General features: G+C 40.6%; 1 protein-coding gene across 3 annotated transcripts in view; it reads right to left on the minus strand.

The window, feature by feature from the left end:
* Positions 1-16,024, minus strand: part of FAM169A (family with sequence similarity 169 member A) — a 38,348-nt gene extending 22,324 nt beyond the window's left edge. Inside the window, exons 1-3 of one of the 3 annotated variants that reach the window (XM_058823519.1) lie at positions 15,922-16,024; positions 2,595-2,732; positions 1,027-1,126 (exon numbers count right to left, since the gene is read on the minus strand). In XM_058823519.1, coding sequence (XP_058679502.1) covers positions 1,027-1,126; positions 2,595-2,732; positions 15,922-15,963 — 280 coding nt within the window. In that variant the 5' untranslated portion in view covers positions 15,964-16,024. The other 2 variants (XM_058823520.1, XM_058823521.1) reach the window with 2 other exon arrangements.
* Positions 16,025-25,485: the final 9,461 nt, after the last annotated feature.

The raw sequence follows: 25,485 nt of genomic DNA on the forward strand, positions 1-25,485 counted from the left end.
AAACATATTCATTAAAGTTGCTAAATACCCAGGAATAACAATGTAGTAATCACATTAGGCATCTTCTAGATGGCACTATATTAATGTAGCTCCTACTACCCTAGCACAACCAATGGGGCACTGTACACCTCACCCATATAAATGCTCCCTGGTCCAAAACCTTTCTTGATAACTGAGTCTAATAAACACTAGGTGGGGGGGGTTGTTTGTTTGTTTGGGGTTTTTTTTGTGATATGGTATACAGGAACCATTTTTCAGACATAAGAACTACCCTTCAACACTGTGCTCAAACATCTTCCACTAAAAACTGCTTGTCAAAGTAAGTCTCACTCATACAGATATTTTACTATTGGATGGCTAATAGATATTCATATTGAAACTGTGCAAGTTTTTGGGAGTTAGATGAATGTAAAAGGCTGCCATTTGAGCAGCAATTAGGAAGAGTATGATATATAGGCATTTGTGGCATACTAGGCAATCATAAACATGGCATTAAATGGAAGAAGGAAATGTAGAGAGCTGGAAGAGGAGGAAGAAGGGAGGAATAATGGGAGGAGAAAATCACAAAACCCATCATCTCAGCCAGAGCTATGCTAGGACTTCAAGCTAAAGGCAAATTTACACACAACTCTGATCAATCACTATTAAAAAAGAGTATTTAAATTCATGTGCAAATTGATGGATTCTAAGAATGTTCAATAAATACCTTTTGGAGAGGTGAAGCATACATGAAGAGACCAAGAGATACATGTTGTACTATGGTCCAGACAAGCACCAAATTATTTTGCTACATATCTTTTGAATTCAATGGGTCCAGTTCTGATCTGATTAGTGTGTGAAGTTCTAGCACTTGTGTATATAACTATACAACAAAAAATAATAGTATGTGAACAAAAAGACAGGGAACAATAAATGTACAATGGAAAAGTTATGGGCTACAGTAGCATGAAATGAGCAAGGGCCTGGTTACACACATTTTCCACAAAAATAAAAAAAGGCAACACAGCGATAAACTTAAAATTAAACCTGTGAATGAGTCCCATGGTGCAAACAGTGCAAGAACTTTGTTTGCCTTCTCTTGACCGTAAAGAGGAACAAAGCTCACAGATGTCAAGGTAATAGGAACCTGCAAGAAGAATGTACAACAATTCAGTAGACTTTTGCTAAAACAACAGTAGTAAAATACAGAGAGTTTATCAAGGTAAAAAAGAAGAACATTAAAAATTAAGTCCTTAGCAGCTATCTGTAAAAGACAAGCCTTTCTTTAAGTCCTTTCTTTAGACACATCTTCCACATCTTCCTAAAGACAAACTGCATTTAAAGAGCTCTGACTCTCAAGCTGTGGTAGATTTAGCTACAGTAATTTGTACAGCTCTTTTCTGCTGACAGTTTGCATTTGTGTGCACAACTGAAGTAAGTGCAAGGAGCCAGTATTATGTTCCCTTCAACAGGGAGAACATAATGCTGTGCAAGCTGTCAAAGCCAACAGAAGAATGGGGCAGTCAGTCAGGCACTGAAACAAGCTGGCACAGCAAAACTGTGTTTGTTAACAAGTTCTAATGCACTACAGTGGGAAGGCAAATTCAAAAGGGTTTTGTTCCCTGAAGTTACACACATGTTAGAAATTCTGAAGTTGCCTACTTGATATTCCTCCTCAGAAAAGAATATGGAAAGGGTCAAAAAATCTTCTTTTAAGGAATCAAGTAACTCTGTGGAAATGCATTTTGATATTTAAATTCACATGCTTCTATTACTAAATTAATGTATACAAAACTTGGCAGACATGAATGGTGTGGTAGATAGACTTGCTTAACAAATTTAAGAAGATTATGACATGCCATTGTCACAAATGAGGACATTAATACAAGCAATCATTCAGGCATACAGCACTTGTATAAATGTAGGAAAGTAGTCAAGACTCTGATTCTGACAAGGAATCTGTGGCACTGACCTTTAGATCCCACAGAAAATCCTCTCAGCTCACTTACTTTACATTAAAACTATACACACTGCTGGTTTTATTGGTAGTATTTCTAATAAAAGCATTTGTCTGGACAGAACCAACACTGACCAACTCATCACAAAGGATAAGTGTTTAAAACATAAAAGTGTCACAGCTCTTTTCTACTAGAGATTAGTAACAGTGCAGGATATTTCAGATAAAGAAAAAAGAACCACTTTTTGAGATTAGTGAAGTTATTAATCAAAACTTGAACCCAAACATAAAGAACACTGAAGAACTGAGATAAAAAAAGAGCCAGTTAGCTTAAGTAAATCATGAACCCCTTAGTGATGACGGGTTTTTGAGAGTGCATGAAGTTTGATTCATCAGTTGAAAATTTAAGGTTATAGTCAGGTTGGGTTTTTTTATTTTTTTTTTAATTGCTCTTTACATACAGATCCATTGCCTAGAAGCAGCACACAATAACTGAAACCCAGATTTAAACCCAGTTACAGAGTGAAAAAAATTTGAATTTGGAAAATATGAAAACTTTGATAAAATAGTTCTGAAATTCAAGAGGACTAGATATCTTAAATTTTAGATCTATAAGGATATTAAGAACACCAGTACTACAGTATTTGCTGGTTGTTACCTGGCGGTGGTCTGGCAGAGAAAAGAATTCAGGAGCGTTTGGATTCCTCCACCGAAGGGCAAAGAGGTAGTCCTCTGCTGAGTTCTCCAGTTCCTCATGACTGCAATTGTTCAATATATCCACAGGGAATGACATGCTCTTGAGAAATAAAGCAACATTATTAATGGGGGTACTTTGAGACACACACTCTGCCATTGACACTTACATCCATGACAGAAAAGAGAAATGCTCCAGCATTTACAATTAATTAGGATGGTGACCAGTAACACCCAGTCTGTAAAATAATCAAATCTGTGCTCATAAACAGAAAAGAATGAGATTAGCCTATAGATCCCCCTAGACCTCATTTGTGACAGATTTCCAATATACAAGCCTCATGTTTGCTGCACAAGCACATGCTGCTTTGAGGTGGTAGACTTGGTTATATCTCCCTCCCAGATGATGTTTATGATGTCACCAGTCATGTTACAACTAGGTGGTAAAAAAAGGAAACTACCCAGATGATAACAAGATAGAGTTAATTTGAGACTTTGCATTTAAATCCATCTCTGAAGAAACCAAAACATTGCTCAGGATTTTTGTCATCAACTGGCCAGTTAGTGTTCTTAACAGATGGTTGTTTCCAAAAGCATTTCAGCTGTGAACAGAAACTTACACAAGCTCATTAAAAACAAGAGCCCACAACAGACTAAAGAGAGACACTTTAAGGAGGTGAGGAGACAAGACTATAACACTGAAGCCAAACCATAGTGGCAATAACTCCTTAAAAGCTCTTAGATTCAAATTTTCCTTGTCAAAACAGTGTGAAATTAAAATGAGCAAGAGCTCCTGGAATCCACTGTGTGGTCTTCAGGTAAGGTTCTTCCAGCTCTATAAAACTATATACAGAAAGATACCCCACAGCTGCTCTAAAGATATGACTCATAATCTCAGAAGCCTGAACAAACACAAAAACAAGGTCATGAGAACCTTCTCCAGTGTTCTGGAGGAACATAGGGATTCTACTCTGTCTTTCTCAGCTCCCATGAACCCATCACACAAGTTTCTGAACACAGAAGTTTTCATACAAGTTTTATGATTCCTAGTCTTCTCAATGGAGGCTTATTTTTCACTTTTATTTTAAACCTTAGTGTGCAATGATTTTTTTCTCCTCTTTACCTTCAGTCCGCCTATTTTATCCACCATTCATTATTCTACTAACACGGGTAAATCAAGGGTGAAAAAACATCTTATCCTGACTCAATCAGTAGAAATTAGAAGTCTACATTTTGAAGGTTTTTAAACAGCAATAATATGCTGTTGATTGGAGAGAAGAGGCTGCTCCTTCTACAGAAGAGATTTTTTTCTCCTGTTATAATGGAACTTGGACATGACTTCATTGGCATCTACAACTGCTGCCCTTAACATTGTTGCTGATGAAAACACTAATGCTCTCCATGAATGCTATTGTTCAGATATACACATGCATTCCTCAGAGCCATTTCCTTTCAAATTCAGGTAATTCCTTCTCCTCAACTGTTATTCGAATTTTATCCTGCCTTCCTCTCCAGTCTCTCACATTCCTTCTACTATTGCCCACTGACCCTGTCAGATACTTCACTGCATCTTGTAATTCTCCACCTGTTTCTTCCCACGTTTCAGGGCTGCCCTTGCCGTTGCTAACAGACAACTCCTCTGGCTCCTCCTGTTTGCAAGAAAACTGATTTCCAGAGCCAAAGGTGTGGGGTGCATGCTTTTGAGTGCAGCAACAATGCACAGCAGACAAAGGAGCTGCTGTCAGGGGTGAAATTCACCCACCACAAGCCTCCGTATCTCTAGCAGATATGGCTTGCCTGCAGATATGACAGTTCTCAAACACACCAGCAATTCTGCACAAACTATGCTGATAAGCACGTTGCAAGACAAAACAAGGAGGAGCATAAGATCATATGAGACTACTTCTACAAGAGGATGAGGTTTTGTCACCATGTTAACTGCAACATGCAAGGTAAATTCAGCTGTGAAGGAATACAGGTATATGAAAACCACAAAATTTAATTTTCTGTATGCTGGCAGAAAGGGTAACCCCCCTCTATTACTAAACAAATACCTAAGTGCTTAGATAACTCTGCTATTAACAAAGAAATTGAGCTGAGGTTCCATTATTGCATGGCAGACAGACAAACAAACCAGAAGCTACAACTTTAAGCCTCTAGGTAATAATTCCTGACATTTTTTTGGAATAAAACAATGAAGGACCAAAGCAGAAAAGATGCAATAAGAAATTCAATAGATTATCTGAGTTCCAACCACTACAAAAATAAAAGCAGCAACCATATCTTTGCTTAAAAGCAAAAAAGCCTAATTACTGCATACATTAAACTACCCTCAAAATCACTCACAGACCTCTTTTCTGTTTGCTATTTGGGCTACCTAATTTCTCATGGCACACTTAGATTTTATTTGCCTTCAACTCCCAGTAGTCATTTTTGACTTTTCCTTTGCAGCATTTACAGAGAACATGTTATGCAAAAGAAAGCAATACAGAGAAATTTTCAAGACTAAATTAAGGAAAACCTAGTCAGCATCCCTTTATAAATAAACATTAATCTTTTTTACCATGTGGTAGATTAGATATGTAAAGTCACAAACTCTCATACACTTGTGTGTTGTATTTTGTCTCTGTGCTGAAGAGGTCAGAAAGAGTTCACATTTAAGTTCACTACATCCCTGAAGAAATCACAAATTCACAAAGCTATCAAGTTATAATAAAAGCATTAAACAAGTGATGAAAGAAGAATGTTCCATGCCAATCTACAGCACAGCATAAGGAATTAGATCATAATACAAAATGCAAGCATCTCAAATTTGAAATGCAAAATAACCTACCAAAGACAAATGAAATGTCTTCCAACAGTAATGAATTAATATTAGTCCCTCATTAAAACAGAGTTGGTTTGACAGTACGTATGTTGAACAAAGTAAAAATACAGATGGCTCCATATCTAGCCAGTCTCAAGTGAAACAGGAAAGAGAAAAAGGGCTGGAGAAAACCACTTTTCAGGTTTTTTTGACTACAGCATTAACATATTTTTGTTGCAGAGGCAGCAGGAGCAGCACAGGTCTCTACCATGGAGTTCCTCATGCCCCTTGTTGCTGCTCTAAACCTCCATGCACTGCACTGTAAAACTGTCAGGTCAGATCTTTGTCACACATTGCACGACCATGCTCTGCTCATAGGGTACCATTCCAATTGATTAGCACACAGTCAGGCTGACTGAGCACATGCAGTGTAGCCCTAAGCAACCAAACTCATCATGAGTACATAATATGCTTTTATGTACATTTGTACATAAAAGCATATTAGAAGAGTGTGTTTGGAGGAGAAGAAAGAAAATTAATTTTTTAAATGAGACAACTTGAGCATTTCATTTTTCAAGTGAAAGAAATCTTACACTCTTCAAAAACGTATCATTTAACAAAATAATATTAATGATTTTGTGTCATAAACTCACATGAATAATATTTGCTTTAATGTGGAATCATATGACTGTCTCCCTTGTCAGCATTATGCAAGCTATTACACGAGGAATGGCACGTCCTTTTTTAGGAACAGCTGCAGCACCAGAGGGTAACAGATCAGTTCATGGAATGCCAACAAAAACCACATTTAACAGAATGAGTGAACACATTCCTGTGCAACACAGGCATTTTATTCACAAAATCTTTATTACTATTAGTACTATGGCTAAGAAAAGCCATGGAATAAGTGAGTGACATTGGAAATTAGTTTAATTATAAATTATATCTACAACTCCTATTTCATCTCAGAGTGCATGAGAGGTGCACAGCACACACAGCTTCCAGCTTACATGTGGATTTCAGCAGGAATCAAGAGATCTGTTCATCTCCTTGCAGTTCCTCAATAATGAATGACACAAAATTGCAGAAGGATAATAACCCAAAAGCTATGTTATTTCTTGCAGTATGTCAGAGGGCTTAAATACAGCTTAAAATTGGGCTTGGGTGCCTTTAACTCAGGGGAAGTGGAGTTAGGCTAACAGATAAGGATTTAGAGAAATTACCAGCTGCAGCACAGATTTAATGTAAACACAGACATGTTATGTGATCTGCCTGAACTCCTCTACAAAACACAAAATAATCATTATCTCAGAGGGACCAGCGTGAGAAATACTTTACCGAGATAATGACATACTTGAACATTGTATCAAAACTTGACAAATACAAATACACAGTTACTTACACTGCACAGCTTACCTGAACCACTCATTCTCCTTAAAAAAAATAAAATAATAATTAAAAAAGAAATTACAAAAAATCAGCCAAGACCTTTTCAAGATAATATAATAACTGGGACAAATAATCATGCAGGTGAACAATCTTCAGGTTTAAATTTGTTTTTAATAATAAATAATTAAAATTTAAGTAGTTGTTTGGGGCTTTTTAAAATAGTGATTTGCAGTTTAGAGAACAGGTGTCAGGGTGCTCAAGCCATGACCTGCAAAATTTCCTGCTAACCCAGGAAAACCAACTTAGACCCAGCCTGCAGGATACAAATACAAGTCCAGTCCTGTGATGAAGCACCGGCTCACTCACACAAAAAGTAACCTGCAGCAATATCTGACCCAAGCTTTGACTGATTGCAATGAGTGCAGAAGCATCGGATGACCAAACCCCTCAACGACTGCCATGCACTTCCAATGAATCATCACACACCTTAAACCAAGTTCTGTTTTAAAAATATAATCCATGATCCTACCACAACCTCCCAGACTAGCTGTGAGCTACACCCAGGCTCACATCATGGGAAGAGACATAAAAACCAAACTAAACAGGTATATATGTCCACACATACACCACTTCCAGAGAAAGCCAAGACAGGACCGCAGAAGTCCCAGGCAAGGCTCCAGGCCCAGACTGACGATGCACCAAAGCAGCAACGACCTTGATCAGAGCAGCAGGAGCATAATTTCCACTTTGCTTTGTTTGTTTCCTACCTTGCAGCATCCAGTTACTCATCTGGTGAAAGCTGTGAAACTACATAAAGGTTGTAAGAAAATTTAAAATTTTTTAAAAGTAGTCTTTTTAGTCTTCTGGCTTCAACTACAAAACAAAACCATCACATCTGCTACTAGAATTGCTAAGCTGTCTTATCAGTTATTCTATTAACAGATATATTACATAAATGTTTCTTTGCTTTTACTACCAGCTGTTATATACACACACCATTTTCACTTTGCTTCTTCTTTATTCAGCAACAAATACTTTAAACTGAGATAAGTTGTTTTTAAAGTTTTTTTTTATTTCTATAAATAGAGTCTCTGAAATACTTATGTTTAAAAGTTCATAATTTTCTATTATAAAAATAAGTAAATTTGAAACCTGTGCTAAGATAATTAGTCATTTAAGTATGTCTAAGAGAGTGAACAGTTGGTTTATCATAAGTCAACATAATTGAAATACATAGAGAAAACCTGTCTCATAATTACCTATTTAGACCACTACTGCAACAAAGGTTTCGAGTTTTATAAACATTCCCATCTCTTAAAACTCTATTAATTTTAATCTGTAATGTTACGTACATTGGCTGTAGGAAAAGGAATACATCGTAGGGAAGAGATGTTAAAATTTTAAAAAACAGAATTTTTATTAGGATTTCTTGAAAACTGCACCAGCTTGAAGCAGCAACCATTATACACTCATCTGCCACATTGAATGGACAACTCAAGTCTTTCTCACTCAAATAACTATCTATTCAGAGGTAGGTTTTCTTAGGGCTTAAATCACAAATTTGGGGGTTGGACAGCAAGTCTTCAAACCATGATCCACACAGTAGCACTAAGACATATTTCCCTGCAGTATAACTTTTGTTCACATTTTTTGAGAATACAAGCTAATAAATACAAGTTCTTGACAGCTCAGATAGATTTGCACTGTTTTCTTTTTTTTTTTTTTTCTTTAAAGACAAAAAAAGATTTTTTTGGTTTTTTGTTTGGTTTATAGTAACATAAACCCCCAAAAATATCTATTCATGCGCAGCAAAATCACATATTGAAAGTTCTTAAGGAAACACATGGCACAAAAATTGCTGTCAACATCAACCAGGATCTCTGGATTAATATGCCAGCCACATTACCCGTAATCTCCTTGAAGCAGCTTATGCAACTCTGGTTTTCTATCAGACACACAAATCAAAGCTGTTGATTTAAACAAAACAAACAAAAAACACAAATCCTTTCCATTCATCAATTAGCCGCACAACGTAACTTACATGTATAGCACAAAATTATGAAATCTACATACAGGATTCAATTCCCCAGCAAGAATTATGGTCAGAAGTTCTAAATGCTGGCTTTGAACACTTTCATATCAGATGAAACATGAACACGGACAGAAAAACAAAGAGTCCTCCACATTAAAAAAAAAAAAAAAAAAAACCAAACCAAAAAAAACCACCACAAAACCAACCAAAAACAAAGTAACAAAAAAATCTTGCATCTGATTTCTTTAATTAAAGGTGACAGGGCAGTATCACAAGAAGAAATACAACTTCTCTCTCAAACCCATCTTAGGCAGGTAAGGTTCTTAGTAATATGCCAAATCAGCCACCTGTGTAACACCACTGGCATTTTACTCAAGTGATTTAAATTAGATAATATATTAGATAGCTTATTTAATCAACAACTAAGTATACAAGCTACTTAGGTATACAAACTACTGAGCTGTTATTTACATTTTTCTACAGTCTCTCATTTTAATGAGATTGTCTGGTTTTTTGAAGAACACTTCCTTCAGTAGGGAGTTTTGGAAACTAATGTGCACAAGTGTTTCCTACAATGAAAATGTGCCAGACATATGCTAAATTAAAATTCTGTGTTTGAGACTGATCAAAATAAACACAATTAATAAATTTGGAAAAAATAGTTTTTCTTAAAGAAACCTCTCATGCCTCCCCTTTCAACTTCTCCAATTCAAGGTGACCATATCCATATATAAAATGAAAACCATTCTAGTTGTGTTTGAAAATAATTAACATGTATAATTAACAAGACAGAAAGATACAGCCAGGTGGGATTATTACTTCATTAACCTGCCTCTCTCTGGCATTTATCTGATCTTTCCACTGCTCAGCACTCATTCTACTTTCTAATTTCCCACTTTCCTCTACCTTCTCTTCACTACATGACAAACCTGTTTAGGAGCTAGGAAAATAACACCGAACTCCACACAGATACCCCTAATGACCCACCTTTCCTCTCTGGTCACTACTCTTTCCCCCTTCCATGCCTTAGCAGTTTGAAGCTGCTGGTGTGCAGTTCTCCAGCTCCATCCTCAGCACCCTCCAATTTTTCTTCTGCAGTTTAGGCCTTACACCATCTGCTCCCAAAGACCTTAATGACCTTCTTATAGCACTCATCACTTAGAGTCCCCACAGCCTCTCTCCACGGGTGGCTGATGGGCCACCTGGAACATACACAGCCACACTTACTTCACAGGCACTTACTTCACACTCACAAAGTAGTTTGTGGACTTACCAAAACAGTGCGGGATTACTCCAAAAGAACTAGAGACACAGATAATTAGAAAGACTTCTACCTTGCCTTTCTCAAAGGAAAGCTAAAGTGAAAATCCTATGTCAATCAAGATTATCACACGTATCAAAAACATTTTTGTCTAAAAACAAAGGATTTAGACAACATACTTGGGCCACAGACCGGATAAGGAGTCATTACTGAGTCCCAGTCTGAGCCCAGTCATGTCAGGAAGATATTACAAGTTATCATCCCAGGTGACAGAGACAATTCTCACAAAAACAGTAATAGCTGTAAGTGGCCCCATATTTCCACGCAAAACAGCACCTTTACTTCCTCAGCTTTACAAAGGCCACAAAAACTGACTGCCTCTGTCTAGCTCTGTCAGTTGTAGTCAGCGGCAACTGTGTTTATCTTCCTCATCCCATCTTCAGAAGGATGGAAAAAAGGCACACATGGACTAAAACTAGAAAATTAGAAGTAAATCTTCCTCTGAAAAATAAACAAGTAAAATAATATGCAAGCCTCATATCAATACAATAAAAAGCTAGGAAAGAGTCAGACATCTTGTAAGCTGCTCCAGCTAGTAGGAAAAAAAAAAAGGTTAGGAAGGTCTGGTATTTGTTTGTGTAGAAATCCTGCTCCCATAACAAAGGAATAATAAAACATCAAAAAGAATATTTCATTGCCCAAAATCAGAATCAAGAATCTCTTCTGACTGACAGAATCAACTGACTTATATCTCTCTTCCCCAAAATGAACCTCTTCTTCCCAGTGTTCATACTTCCTTGTCATCCAAACAAATATTTAACAAAATTCTTAGTAGATTGATTCCTGAGCAGCTCTGTGTTTGCCTTTTAGTTCAGTAGTCTTATACTTGTGGATGGTTAATTTTTGTTTCCCACATTTGTCTGGGTATAGCCACTGCTGGTTTTGTTCAACCCATGACAGCCATGTTATAAAAATCCATCCATTAATGTGAATCCACAAGGTATCACTAAACATGTTGCTACAGGACTCAAGATCTATGTCTGCAAACTTTAGCAAGAATGTCTCTAATAGCAGAAAGGAATTCACACACAACCTCCTCCCTGGTGTCATCTGTCCTCATCTCCATCAGCAATCATCCTGACACTCCAAGAACTCACAAATTTCTGTCAGCACACTGCACTTCCCCCACTTCTCACTGTAGTACATGCTTATAAGACTGGAACTTCTAAGCTACATCTTCTAGTACCTAGGCTATCCAGGTGTACTTGAATTTTTGAAAAAACAAATTAATGAACAAACTGCTTTAAAAGCTTCAGTTACTTGTCTTCTCTGGAAATGCAGACATTGCTTGATTGTTAGTGGTGGGTTTGGATAACCTAAGTAAGCTACTCGTACTTCTGAACATACCACCTTACTGTACTTTGTTAAAAAGCAAACAAAACCCCCAACAAAAAGTACTAGTATTAGTAGAAAAAAGTATTCATACTGCTGACACAATATACTACCTTAAATCAGTGCTCAGCTTAAGAAGGAGTTGCCAGGAATCAGCTCATTATCTCCTGCTTCTTCAAAAAACTCCTTTCTACAGCTTCAGACTAAATGTTGACAACATAAACTCCCAGTGTTGAGGTATCAAAAGAAATAAATTATTCCAACATTTAAAAATCCTATAAAGTTGTCTGTGCTGCACTGCAGTAACATTTACATTGCTACTGTTAAAATCCCCAACTATTTTATCATTATCAACTCACAAATTATTCAAATTCCCCAGTTATGGTTATTGCTGCCTAACTCTACAACAGCTGTGAGGAATATTATTCAACCTAGGAAACATTTCTATTTGCAGAATATGCTGGCTGCAAAAGAGCTAGAGAAAAGACTGGTCTTCCAGCAAAGCACTGGCTAACTTAAGCACACTTCACATTTTTACACCTGGTGTTTTAGGAGCATGAAGGCAGCTAGGGTGAAGACAGCATTTCATACCATTCGAAGTTCACCGACTCTCCGTGCTGGGGAAAGGCCACTGCCGCACCAGAACTCCTGAACTGGGTGTATTCTTCTAGCACTGCCTCAGGGGCTACTGATTCGGCAGAGACCACACCTTTACTGATTGTTCTTCCCCTTCAGTAATCCACAGAATTGAAGAAACCTAATTAACCACCTTTATTTTACATGTTTTGATGAAGCTTAGAAGAAAGGATAACAGTGAATTCAATTCATCCTGGTCCATAAAAAATTTCTAATCATAAACAGTGGCAAGAGATGCCAGCCCTGTGAATACAGAGATGCCCTGTCCTACAGTATTCTGACACAAAATGATAATATGCACAAAAAAAAAAAAAAAAGACAGAGAGACAGCTCAGATTTGAAAACAAAAATCAAAACTATTACTTTGAATAACTGTACAACATACAGTTCAATATACAATTCAGAGAAATGGATTTTCCTAGATTTTCAATTCAACAAATAATTTGGAACTTATGGACTTATCATTCAAAACAATAGTAAGTTTTCCAGTTCACTTTGAAGGCAAAGAAACAGATATGTTAGTCCTGATAGTTCTCACTAATTTTATTGGGATTTTAGTAAAGATTTGAAAGCTCATGACTCTTTTGGGACAGGATTTTTTACATATTTTAGCAAGCTATTTAAAAGCTTCTCTGAAATCTCAGAGTCACTAGAGAACACCAACTAAACTTATAATGATTAAATAAATATATGCTGTCACATCCCATTGTTCAGGAAAAAAAAATCAGCAATAGCAGATGAAACTGCAAGAGTATGAGAGAATAGCTACAAAGACACTGCATGTGCCATTTTGGTTATGTTTAAAACAACGCAGTAGAGTAAATACATTAGAGCAGGCTTTTCCACTCAGACTTGTTTAATCCATGCTGCACTACCTGGAAGCATAAGTTTGAGAGGAGGGTTGAATTCTGATTGAATAATTTATTTTTTTTAAATCTGTCTCTATTGTGAGAAAATTACTTTTGTTGTTTTTCAACGGGTTACAAAATGTTTACCCAAGAGACATTGACTGACAAAAACAGTTCCAAAGGGAAGCGCACACCTCTACCACTGCTACTCCAAACATTCACAGGCAAAAGGATGACAGTGGCTTTCTGGAATGTATAGTTGATACAATGTGATGGATAAGTTACAACCTTCAGAGTCAGGAGTAAAGTACTTATCTGCGAGAAAACAAGAAACTGGTATTTTGCATGGAAAAATATTTAAGGAGTGCCCATGTGAAAATAAGCCTCAGTAGACATCACTTCAGCTCTAATGCCACATTTGTACTTGCAGTTTAGAAACATAATTGGCAACACCTTTAAATGATCACCACTACTTGATATTCATTGCTTGACAGAAAATAGAGATTGATATAAAATCTTATCACATCTAAGAATGTAAAACAATGGAAGAGCACCTCTACTCTGGTAAATTTCTCTAGAATCATCAAATCCCATGTTTGTCCTTTAGTGATTCTGCATCAAACATGGGGAAAAAAAAAGCATTAAGAAGTGTTAGCCTTAGTACAGAAATGAACTCTGTCTTTCCCTAGCAAAGACTCTGCACTGGACTAGATAAGCAAGTATTTATATTTATATAAATTATATTTTTATATTTATATATTATATATATATTTATTGTATATATATTTATATATATTATATTTATATATTTATATAACTATTTAAAACAAATTGTGCTTATATGAATTGCGGATAAGAAGAGCTTTAAGATAATTTTGTATTATCTTTACAACACTAACAGACATTAAAAAAGGAAAAAAACCTACACAAACACATAAACCTCCGCCTTTTTGATTATTAAATCAAAGAAATATTATCTACCTTGATGCGCATACTGAATAAATTAAGAGTATTTTCCAATTCATTTTGTAAAGTGTCTAGTTATGTAACACTCCAAAAAGAGTTCTGGATCACGCACTGCTGAAGAGATATAAATGTACAGTAGAATCCCATCTTAATTACTCATCCTGCACAACAGGAAAGAAAGACGCTGTAATACATTTGATTCTGCATAAAGAAAATTATAACAAACATCAGACTGGAGAAGGGGAAACAAGGAAAGGACTTAAAACCTGCCTCTGTTAGTGGCTCTAAAAAAACAGTGTTGAAATTGAGATGCTTGCTGATATTAATAACACTTGAATTCGAACATTGATTTCATAAATCACCCTCTGCCCTAACATTTTTCCACTACGAAACAGGTGATGAATGTTTTTTTCACTAGCGACCAAGAGAAAAAGCAAGAAGTTCTTTGGTACCTGGAGGAGGTCAATTAAACAAGAAATTCCTCAACCAATGTGGTTGAGGAAATGGAGAGAAGATGCACTCAGTTCCTACAGAGTTTGTTGCAGGAGGAAAACCACAGTCACTCTAATCTGCAGCAATCTTTTATAGGTCCTCCAGTGAGACAGCACTGATTTTATTATAATGATCACTCTGACATAATTCTTATTCCCCATACAAACTGGTGAGCTTTGTACTAGGCTATGACCAATGGTACAGCCCAATGTATAAAATGAGTAAATGCAATTATGCAGAACAAGAAAAGAATTCCCTCCTCCTGTGTTGCACGTACACAAAAAAGCAAGTATCAGCTGAACAGGGTCCCCACACCAAAGGTTAAGTTTCTAAATTTCTGATTATTAATAACTGAAAAGTCCACAGCTCAGAAGGGCTGAAAGACAATTTTTTAATCTCTTCTTCTAAAAAAAGCATTAATACATGTATTAAATTGGTGAGTTAATATATTTTGTTTTCTATTAATGCTAGTAAAACCTTTTGCTCTAGCCCTCAGTGCAATCCACTTTCTCAGGCTGCATTTAACACTCATAAGCAGGACAGCCGTGCTACGTCAATGGATATCTTAGGCAAGATGCTTCCCTACGTTTTAAGAGGAATGAACCAACCCTACCTCAAAAAAAAACTGCAGAAGACTTACACATCATATGTAGGAAAACAGAAGAGTGTGAGTGCATGAGCAATTGTGTGTGTCCACATGTATTTGCACACGTACACACAGCCATCTTTGCGGGAGACAGCAACTGTAGCATTGCAATTACTGTTTTCATACATGCGTAGAGGTGTATAGATGTATAAATGGCTCTTACACGTGTATGTGGCTACGACACGTAAATTTCAACGCTACAATAGAAGACCCCACAAAAGATGGCTGGTCCTGGCCAACACGGAGCGGCCTGGGCCAGAGCTCACACCGAACTCGGCGTGCCGCAAGCTCCGCCAAGGCCGGGGGAAGCTCGGGGGATCGAGCTCGGCCGGCGCCCGCCGCGGGGGAGCCGGGCCGGTCCCACGGGCCGGTCCCACGGCCCGATCGAGCCGCCGCCGCCCACCGCCCGCCGGCCCGGCCCGGCCCTGCGCGGCCCTGCCCGCCCGCGATGGCAGCGGCGGGGTCGGGCACTGCCCGGGCCGGGAGAGCGCGCCCGGGGGGCGGCGGCGGCGGCGCGGGCGGGATGCGGCCGGACACCTGGAGCCCGGGGCGGCCGCGGGGCCGCGGGCAGCGCAGCCCTGCCCAGCCCAGCCCGCCCATCGCCTCCCGCCGAGCGCCCCGGACCGCCGCCGACCGCCCCCGCGCCCTGCCCCGCCAGGCCCGGCTAGGCTACAGAGATGCGCGACCCTCGGCAGGTCACCGCGACACCCCGCCGCGCCTCACCTCAGCCGCCCGGGCGAGCAGCCTGCCGCGGCGGCGCGGGGACAAACGGAGAAGGAGGCGGCCAGGCTCCCTAACAACGTTCACGACACTCCCCCGCTCACCTCCGGCTTCGCCCGGTCCTGCTGCCCGGCGCCTAATATCATCTCCCCCGGCGGCCTCCCCGCCCCTCGCCGCTGACGCACTCCCGCTGATACGCCTGGAGCCGCCGCCGCTCGCCCCGCGTCGCCCGCCATGACGGCTGCGGGGACCCCGCATCGCCCCCCCGGCCGCGGCGGGTGTGGTACCCGGCACTGTCCCTGTCCACGGCCGGCCCCACGAGCAGAGCCGGTACCCACGCCATCGCTCAGCACCGCTGGGCGGGTGGCACCTGTCCTGGGGCCCTGGCATACAGACGGAGCCCGGAGCTGCCTCAGAGATCTGTGGTACTCGCAAGGAGAACGGAGAAAGGCTCCTGGTATTGGGTTTCGCGCCACAAAGCTAGGGGTGAACTATCCCCTTTGCAGGAAAGGTGACCTCATGGACTCGGGCAGTAAGGATTGCTTCCACATTTCCAACAACTCACTGTGGACCAGCCCGAGCCCTCACCCCTCCTCCTGTTACCAAATTGGGGTGCTGATTGAACTCAGTTACTACTCAGTTACTACTCAGTTACTACTCAGTTACTACTCAGTTACTACTCAGTTACTCACAAGCCTATTTTCCTAAGAGAAACATTAATCCCTGTTCCCCAGCACTGACCACTACTGGCCTCAGCACCTGAGTATCCGCCCCCAAGAAGACCTGTATGCCAGGAAGCTGAAGAGCACCAAAGTCAAATGAAGGAGTTGGTGAGAGGATAGGACTTGCCCTTGACTCTGGCTGTAAAATGTACCCTTGTTTTATAGCTACGATGCTTTGTTCTGAGAATGAGAAGTAGTAGGTGCACATCTGTGATAACATCCATGGAACAAAGGAGGCTGGACACAAACTGGGGTCACTGCCCAGAGGCAGCAGTCATTTCAAGGGCTTCTTAGTGTTATTTGCCAAAGACAGCTCTGTAATACCAGGGACCAGAGGTGCCATTCAATGTATTTATAATGATTATATGCTTGTCCAAATGTATTGGGTTGGTGTAACAAGGTTTTGGTCATGGGGAGGCTGCAGGAGCTCATGAGCTCTCTGAGAAGCTGCCAGGAACTTCCCCTGTGTCTGACAGAGCCCCTGCCAGATGACTCCAAGCTGGACCTGCCACTGGCCAATGCTGAGCCCATCAGTGATTATGGTAGCACCTCAGGGGTCATTTGTTTGAGAAGGGAGAAAACAACCTGCACACCTCCAGCCCAAGAGAGGAGTGAAAACATATGAGAGAAGAAGACTAAAGCAATTAGAAAGCATCCAAAGGAGTGCAACTAAGATGGTGAAGGGCCTTGAGGGGAAGCCTTATAAGTAACATCTGACATCACTTGTTCTGTTCAGCCTGGAGAAGAGACTGAAGTGAGACCTCATTGTGGTTACCAACTTCCTAATGAGGGGAAGAGGAGGGGCAGGCACTGCTTTCTTCTCTGTAGTGAAGAGTGGCAGGACCCAAGGGAATGACCTGGAGTTGTGTCAGGGGAGGTTTAGGTTGGACATTAGAAACAGATTCTTCACCCAGGGTTGGTTGGTGACTCAAAGAGGATCCCCAGGGTAGTGGCCATAGCACAAATCTGATAGAGCTCAGGGAGGGTTTGGACAATGCTCTCAGGCACATGGTGTGACTCTTGGGTATGGTCCTGTGCAGAGCCAGGAGTTGGACTCCATGGTCCTTGTGGGCCCCTTCCAAGTCAGCATATTCTGTGACTCTGTGAGAAACAGCTCTGCAGACCCTGAGGACTGTGAAGAAGGAGGTAGAGGAGGTGCCACAGGCACCAGAGCAGATGTTCCCCTGCCACATGTGGTGAAGACCTGCAGTGTGGTGCACGTGGTCCTGTGTGGTGACCATCTTCCATGGTGGAACATGAGATCCACTTGAAGCCTGTGGTGGATCGCTCACACTGGAGCAGGTGAATGCCCAAAGAAGGCCTGTGACCCCATGGCAAACCCATGCTGGAGCTTCTGCCATCACCTGTAGACTTCTGTCAAGATCTGTGGACCTGTGGAGAGACTAGCCCATGCTGGAGCAAGTTTTCTACCAGGGCTTGTGATCCCAGGGACAGCGCAGCCTGGGGCAATCTGCTCCTGAAGGACTGCACTCCAAGGAAGGAACCCACACTGGGGCAGGTTGTGAAGAACAGAAACCCATGGGAAGAGCTTATACTGGAAAATAGGGAGGAGTGTTTTCCTTAAGAGGCACCCCATGCTGGAGCAGGGAAAAGTGTGAGGAGTCCTTCCCCTGAGGACACAGCAGTAGAGACAGCATATGGTGAACTGACCACAACCCCCATTCCTGTGCTGCTTGGGTGGAGGAGGTAGAGAAAATCAGGAGTGAAGCTGAGTTTGGGAAGAATGAATGGGTTGTTGCCAAAGTGCTTCTAAGATTTGGGGTCATTTCTCATTATCCTACTCCGACACGATTGGTAATAAATTAAATTAATTTTCCCCAAACTTGAATCTGTTTGGCCCACAGCGGCAATAGGTGAGTGATCTCTCCCTGCCGTTATGTTGACTCAGAAGCCTTTCTGTTACACTTTTTCTTGCCTGTCCAGATGAGAAGGGGAGAGACAGAGCAGCTTTGGTGGGCACCTGGCATCCAGGCATGAGGAACCCATCACACTAAAATGATGTAACTTTGCTGAAACAGATTACAAGTCAGGGGCTGAGATGAAGCATCAACAGAACTTGTTTTGAATGAGCAGTCATCCTAAAACTCCATTTATTACAAGCTTTGACAAAGTTCTCTCAAAGTTTCTGTTTTCTAGAGAAAATGGTCAAATGTTTATGTTCTCCTAATTTCTTCTCCTAGTTAGAGTAATACTAATTATATTTTACACTTGCATTTCAAAGGAGAACTTTTTTAGTGCAGTGTTATGTAGTGGAAATTGTTCTGCAATAGGTAGTATGCAAAATAAGATACCTTAAAGGAGTAAGATTACGAACTAAACCTGGCAGGAAATTCCTAAAATAAGTTCCTCTGCTTCCTGTATTATTTGCTTTCACAACAAATGAATGAAAGAACATAGAGATTGGTGGTAGTTTTCTACCTCATTGTTGCTAACAGTTTCATCGAAGAACCAAGAACCTTTGGACTTCTTTGGAGAAAAACTTTTTGTCCACAGTCATTTACTAGACATTTTAAAAGAGACTTGGACATTCACAATGTAATTTAATAAAAGTATTTACCTTCTCGGTTGTTTGAGATATGGACATGCTATTAAAATCCTCCCATAAAACCTTTTAGGAGAGGAAATAAAGGCAAAAAAATTAATTCATGGAGAAATTCTCCAATAAATTACTGCCTTTGCAGGTCATCTCCAATATTGCCTAGAAACACATTTGCATGTAAATTTGTTTTTAAACTATTATTATTTATATCATGCCACTACTTGTATCTGGAGGAATCTCCATGTAAACCCCACAAATAAATAATGTATTTTCTACTATTTTGAAAGTTACAGAGATATGACAAAAGATTCTTGTTTAAGACTAGTGCTTTTTCTGGTAATCAAATTAATCTCACTGGGGTTTGTTCTCTTTTCTCTTCTCTCTTCTCTTCTCTTCTCTTCTCTTCTCTTCTCTTCTCTTCTCTTCTCTTCTCTTCTCTTCTCTTCTCTTCTCTCATGCTTATATTGTAAATTTTTAGAAGCATGTTCAACCTCACTAGTACAAGTGCCCACACCAATAACATTAAGTGCAGTGGGAGACCTTACAGACTACAGCACATAGTGCTAGGATGATCCTCTGAATATATGTGCTGTAGATCACACACACACACACACACACACACACACGTTCCCACCTGTCACAAGGAGACTTTGGATCTCTTTCAACATTTTGGATTCCCATGGTAATTTTTACCTGGAAGACCATACACCATGACATTCATGGTAGTACATAGGAGAAGGTTATGCTCCCACAGCTAAAAAGTTTGTCAAACCTTTGCATTGAAAAGAGAATGTAGACATGGAAGGTCTTACATCTTACCCTGTATTTTCACATCTTCTGCCTCTGGTACCTTAGCACAATTGATACCTTCCAAAGAATGGAAGAAACCCCAGTACAATTGTCTGGCACATCTCGCTGTCAGATGTTTTTCTAGGCTAATTTTTCATCTCTAGTGACAAGATGCCTAGGGAGACTTCCAGATTTAAGGTTTTTCCAGTAAAAGCAACTAAAAGGAAAGGTAGCAAGTTCTAATTGGCCATAGTCATGAACAGTGTCTGCTAAATAGCAAGCACACTGTGCAGCATGCTCAATAGGAGTGTGCCAGGATAGCTGCAAGACATGCATCTGACCATGCATTCAGTATAACTCCTGTGGCTTGTACTCCAAACATTCATTCAAGTGACACAGGTCCTTGGAAACATAGAATCATAGAATTTTTTGGGTTGGAAAGCAGCTTTAAAGATCATCTAGTTCAACTGCCTCTGCTTTGAGCAGGGACATCTTCCACTAGACCAGATTGACCAGAGCTGTCTGCCTTGACCTTGAGTGTTTTGAAAATGGGGCGTCAATAACTTCCCTGGGCAACCTGGTCCGGTGTCTCACTACCCTCACAAAAGCCAAAACCAAACCAAACCAACCAAACAAGCAAAAAACCAAAAAAACCCAACAAACAAACAAAAAAACACCCCATCCCAAAACAAAGTCATAGAAATATATTAATAATAGACATAACAGCTAATGAGCATGAGGCTTCTCAATAGAGGAAATCAAGAATTTAACATGCAAAATACTGGGTCAGGCAAGAATTGTTGGCAGATATTGCTGGGTGGCTCTGATGTCTATGCTCCTGCTGAAGGACACAGGTAGGACTAGCAGGATTTGGCAGCCAAGTCATTTATTGCTAACGACTTAGTGCCTAACCCATGTAGGAAAAGGACAACCCTGCTCTTGGCAAGATTTATGTGACAGACCAAAGCATAACAAAACAAACATTGAAAGCATGCAATATCATAGCTACTGACCACTTCTATTTCTTTCCTTTCATCCTCAGAAAATGGCAATCCTAGGGATATTAATACATTTTGTGGAAAGAAAGAAAGGTTTAAAGAAAGAAGCATGCAACTTCCTTTTACTAACAAGTTCTTTGAAAGCACATCAAGCAGCTATGTCAGGGCCAACTACCCTCCTTTCTCTTCCTTATCCTCACCCACCATCCTCCACAGCAAGAACAAATGCAGCATCTGCACAGATGGGTTCATTCCAGAAGGAGTGATGTTATCTCTTCATCTTTATTGGTGATATATTTCCACCCAAGTGATTTAATAGCAAAAGTCTGTATGTTCCACTATGGCAGGTTGATCTTCGCTGCTGTCACATTCTCACCAAGCCACTCTACCACTTCTCCTTCTTATCTGTACAGGGAAAAGAGAATGTAATGAAAGACTTGTGGGTTGAGATAAGGACAGGGAGGGATCACTCACCAATCTCTGTCAAAGGACAAACAGGCTCAAATTGGGGTATTTAATGTAGTTGATTGACAAGCATGTCAGAGGTGAAAATCAGGAAATAAGAATAGATCTTAAAAACACATTTCCCCTTCCCTTCCCTTCTTCCCAAGCTCAACTTCACTCACAATTTCTCTACCTTCTTTCCTAGAGTCTCACAGGGGAACATGGAACCAGAGTTGCAGTCAGTCTATCATGCATTGTCTCTGCTTCTCCTCCCTCCTCCCACTCTTCCTTTGCTCCAGTGTAGAGTCCCACACTTGGGAGAACAATTCTCCACAAATTTCTCCACTGTCAGTCCTCACCATGAACTGGGGTTCTTCACAAACTGCTTCAGCAAGTTCTGTTCTAGGGTTCTCCAATGGCTGCTGTGTGCTCTGCCTGGGACCTCCATGGGCTGCCTCACCATTGTCTCCATCACAGGCTGCAGGGGAATCTCAGCTCCAGCATGAGATTCATCTTCTCTCCCTGCTTCCTCCCTGTCCTCAGTGTCTGCAGAGCCTCTGACATTTTCTCACTCCCCTCACATATATGCTGTTACTCTTTCTTAAATACACTATCACAGAGGCACTGTGATAACAGCTAAACACCACTGATGTTTAGCTCAGCTTTGGCCATTGGTGGGTGCATCTTGGAGCCACCTGGAACAGCCTCGGCTGGACATTAGGGAAGCTCCTCTTAGCCTCCTAAAGAAGCAACATCCTCCCACCAAATCCTTGCCACACAAACCCAATACAATCACTATCACACTACAAAGTTTGTCTCTCTCTTCTTACATTCCTCTAGCAAGGCTAGAAACATCTCCCTTTTTGGTCAGCTTATTTCATACATGAAAGGATTTTTATTTTTATGTGTCTTTGGAAGTTTCACTATCCAATGCATGCAATAGAACTATCAGTACTTCAGTTAACACTTCTTTTCAATTTCCAGTTTCATAGTCTGAAATCTCCCTTTTCCCTCCAAGTACTGTAGGAGTTTTACTTTCCCAGTCTGACCTTATTTTGCTTTGCCCCTATTCTCCCAAAAACTTCACATTCTGTCTTCATTTTTGCATGATTTTAACAAGTTTTACCAGGAGGTGAAAATTTTGAAGCATTTTTGAATTATTTCATAAACTTTTGTCTGCATCTTCCATTTCTTGACAAAAGCTTCTCATTCATCAAGTACAGAATGGGCATTTATAGGTGAACCAAAGTTCTCTAAATGAGCCAAATAGAAAGCTGTCTCCTGTAAAAAAAACTGTGAAACTGAGAATAAAATCTGGACAGCTCTTCCTTATCTTGTGTTGAGGAGTCACTTCATACATTTAGAGCTCTTCTGACCTCACACAAGTGGAACTGGATTGTAAGTCACCAACAGAGACTCTCTCTTGCACCATGTTGATGTTGCAGTCAGAGGTGTGGCTGCCACACAGGCAAACACATTAGTGTGCACAGTGTGCAGGCCTTCAACCAGGACAGCTCTTTTATTCATAGCAAGACGGCATTAATAATGCAAAGACCTGTGACTGTTTTGAAAGATGCCACATGGAGTTGTCAGTGTCTCTAGGGGAGCTCCATCATAGTGCAATCCAAGAGAAGACACTTCACAAAGCCTTTAAAACATCTTTACCATTCTAAGACTGGTCAAATTTTTTTACTCAAACGCGTAGGTTGATTTTTTCATTTCATCCTCCACCTCTTCCAATTAGGACTGCCTGCAATCAGCAGCCTGACTTCTGCAGGATTTATATGCCCTACTCCCCCACTCTCCCAGTACAAAGGTCTTATTATGCACCTAATTTGAAACCTGGCCTTTTGGCTCCTGCCCTTTTGCTGGCCCCATGACTTACTGTTCCTTCTGGCTGCAAGACGTAGGGCCCCTCACAGCTTTCCTCATGTGAAATGAAATATGGCAGCAGTCCCATCTGCTCTGTGCAGGAGAAAGTCAACAAGTCATTCAGTAGTCACACTCCTTGGGAGTTAGAGAGGCCCTTATCAGGGCACACATGGGAAGAATCAGGGAAAAGACACAAAATGAAAAAAGTAAAGTAAGCTGAAAAACTTGGATCTAATTTGCCATACATTATTTAAATGGTAAAGAGCAGAAAGCATTTAAGTAAGCAAGGTCAATCTATCTGACTATGTAGTGACAAATTCTGATTGAGCTCTGTCCTGCTGTCTGTCTGTCCGTGCTGCAGACAACACAGTCCAGGAGCACGATGCGGGGGAGCAGGGGCAGGTTCTGGTCACAAACTGCGTGCTTCTTCTCTCTCCCTCTTCGATCTTGGAACCAGCCTTAAAGGTGCAAAACTCATTTCTGGGCTAAACAGACAAATGGGGATACAAGCACCAAAACATCACCCCAGGACACTACCTTTACCCAGGTTTGAATAAGGTGACGGTAGAGTTACCCTTTTCATAAAAAAATCCACAAACCAAACTACTGTGCTGTTACCCTAACTTTTGCAGAAATACACACATTTTCCTTGCACTTACATGATATTTTTTTTTGTAAATACCAAAGCAGTTCCCCCATGGCTCCCTTCAAATCCTTTCTTAATGCATCTATTGTTTATGGTAGCTGACCATCTAATACCTTAAAATGCTACAATACCTGTAACCTTAATTCAGGTCTTCATTTTTAAAGGATAAACATTTGAGAAAGTTTGAATAGAAGCTCCTCACCAGGGCAAAGGCAGATCTCAACACCTGCCAAAGAAAACATTTCAAGTCTCTGAGAGGATTGATCTGCAAGAACTGTTCTTCTTTGAAGCAGTTGTGATCAGGAGCCCTAAACCTCAATTTGTCTACAAACAAAGGAATTAAAGACTATTCCTTAAAACAAAGATAATCTTTAGTCATAGGTGTTATGTAGTCAAGCTTTATAACAAAACAAAACAAATCAAAACAAAACAGAAAACAAGACACCCAACTTCTTTCTTGATTAGCATTCTGCTTGTTCAGCATTCTGCTTGTTCAGAGTTAACACTGTTAAGAAATTTAGTACTTTTGTATGTTCCTGCAGGACCAGGAGCTATGTTTGCTTTAATTTTTGATTTTATATTCTTTATATAAATGATAGAATGACAGCTATATTATCCAGGTAGGAAAGAAATGATTTCTTGTTTTGCTTTTTTGTACACACAGCTCTTGCTCTGCCTACAATTCACATAAGTAAATTGTCTTTACTTATCTCCCTAAGTTTTCTCACTTGTACCATTCTGATTCTCCTGCATCAGGAGTGGAGGAGGGTGGCACGTGAGTGAGCAGCTGTGTCAGGCTTTTCTGCCTGCTGCAGATAAACCATGAACTATGATAATGGTACTGGGAAGAGCATTTGGGGACTGTTTAATACTGAATTAGGGTTGGTTAGGAGAGAAAGCAAGAGATCAAGATGTTTTAGGGAGGAACAAGTACGGGAAATGGAAGGATAAGAGGATAAAAGGCATAGTGACAATTTAAACATGTTCATTGCTGCTCTGCTTACTTCTCTGGCCATGCCATGTGCCTGGTCACTACACTCAGGTGGTGTTGTCTTCCTACTAAAATCCATTCCTAAGCAATTTCCTGGGTGAAGGACTGTCTATTCTGTGTGCACACGCAGGCATGGGTGTCTGAGGGCCAGCTGCACCAATGGCCTGGCACTGTTTCCTTCTCTGGCTCAGCAGGATGGAGCAGGGACCATGTGTCACGGGAATCCTTTCCAGCCACGGTGCCAGGGACTGGAATGGGTGCAGGTGTGCAAGCTGGCCACTGTAGGCATTGGGAGGCCAGGCCAGAAAGGAAGGGTTGGGGTCAACCGAAAGACCTGTTTCTATCTGTCTGTCTGTGTGTCTTTGTGTCTGTGTGAGACAGGTGGAGACAAGAGGATCCAGGTGACACTTACTTGGGGAGCCATAGTTATGTCCATGAGTAAAGCTGCAGGCACTGGGAGCATGAGTGCAGACGTGCCAGTAACCATGTAAACTAAGGATCCAGGAACAATTAGAGAGGGCTTCAGTTATTGGACCAATCTATATCTTGTTTGAACATACAGATATGTTTCCCATCAATTGACCTTCATCCTGATGAGCCAGAGAAGGCAGCAGGACAAGGCCATGGGTGCAGTTTGTGTGAGTGG

This window comes from Ammospiza caudacuta, chromosome Z (assembly GCF_027887145.1).
Source record: "Ammospiza caudacuta isolate bAmmCau1 chromosome Z, bAmmCau1.pri, whole genome shotgun sequence".
NCBI classification, from domain to species: domain Eukaryota; kingdom Metazoa; phylum Chordata; class Aves; order Passeriformes; family Passerellidae; genus Ammospiza; species Ammospiza caudacuta.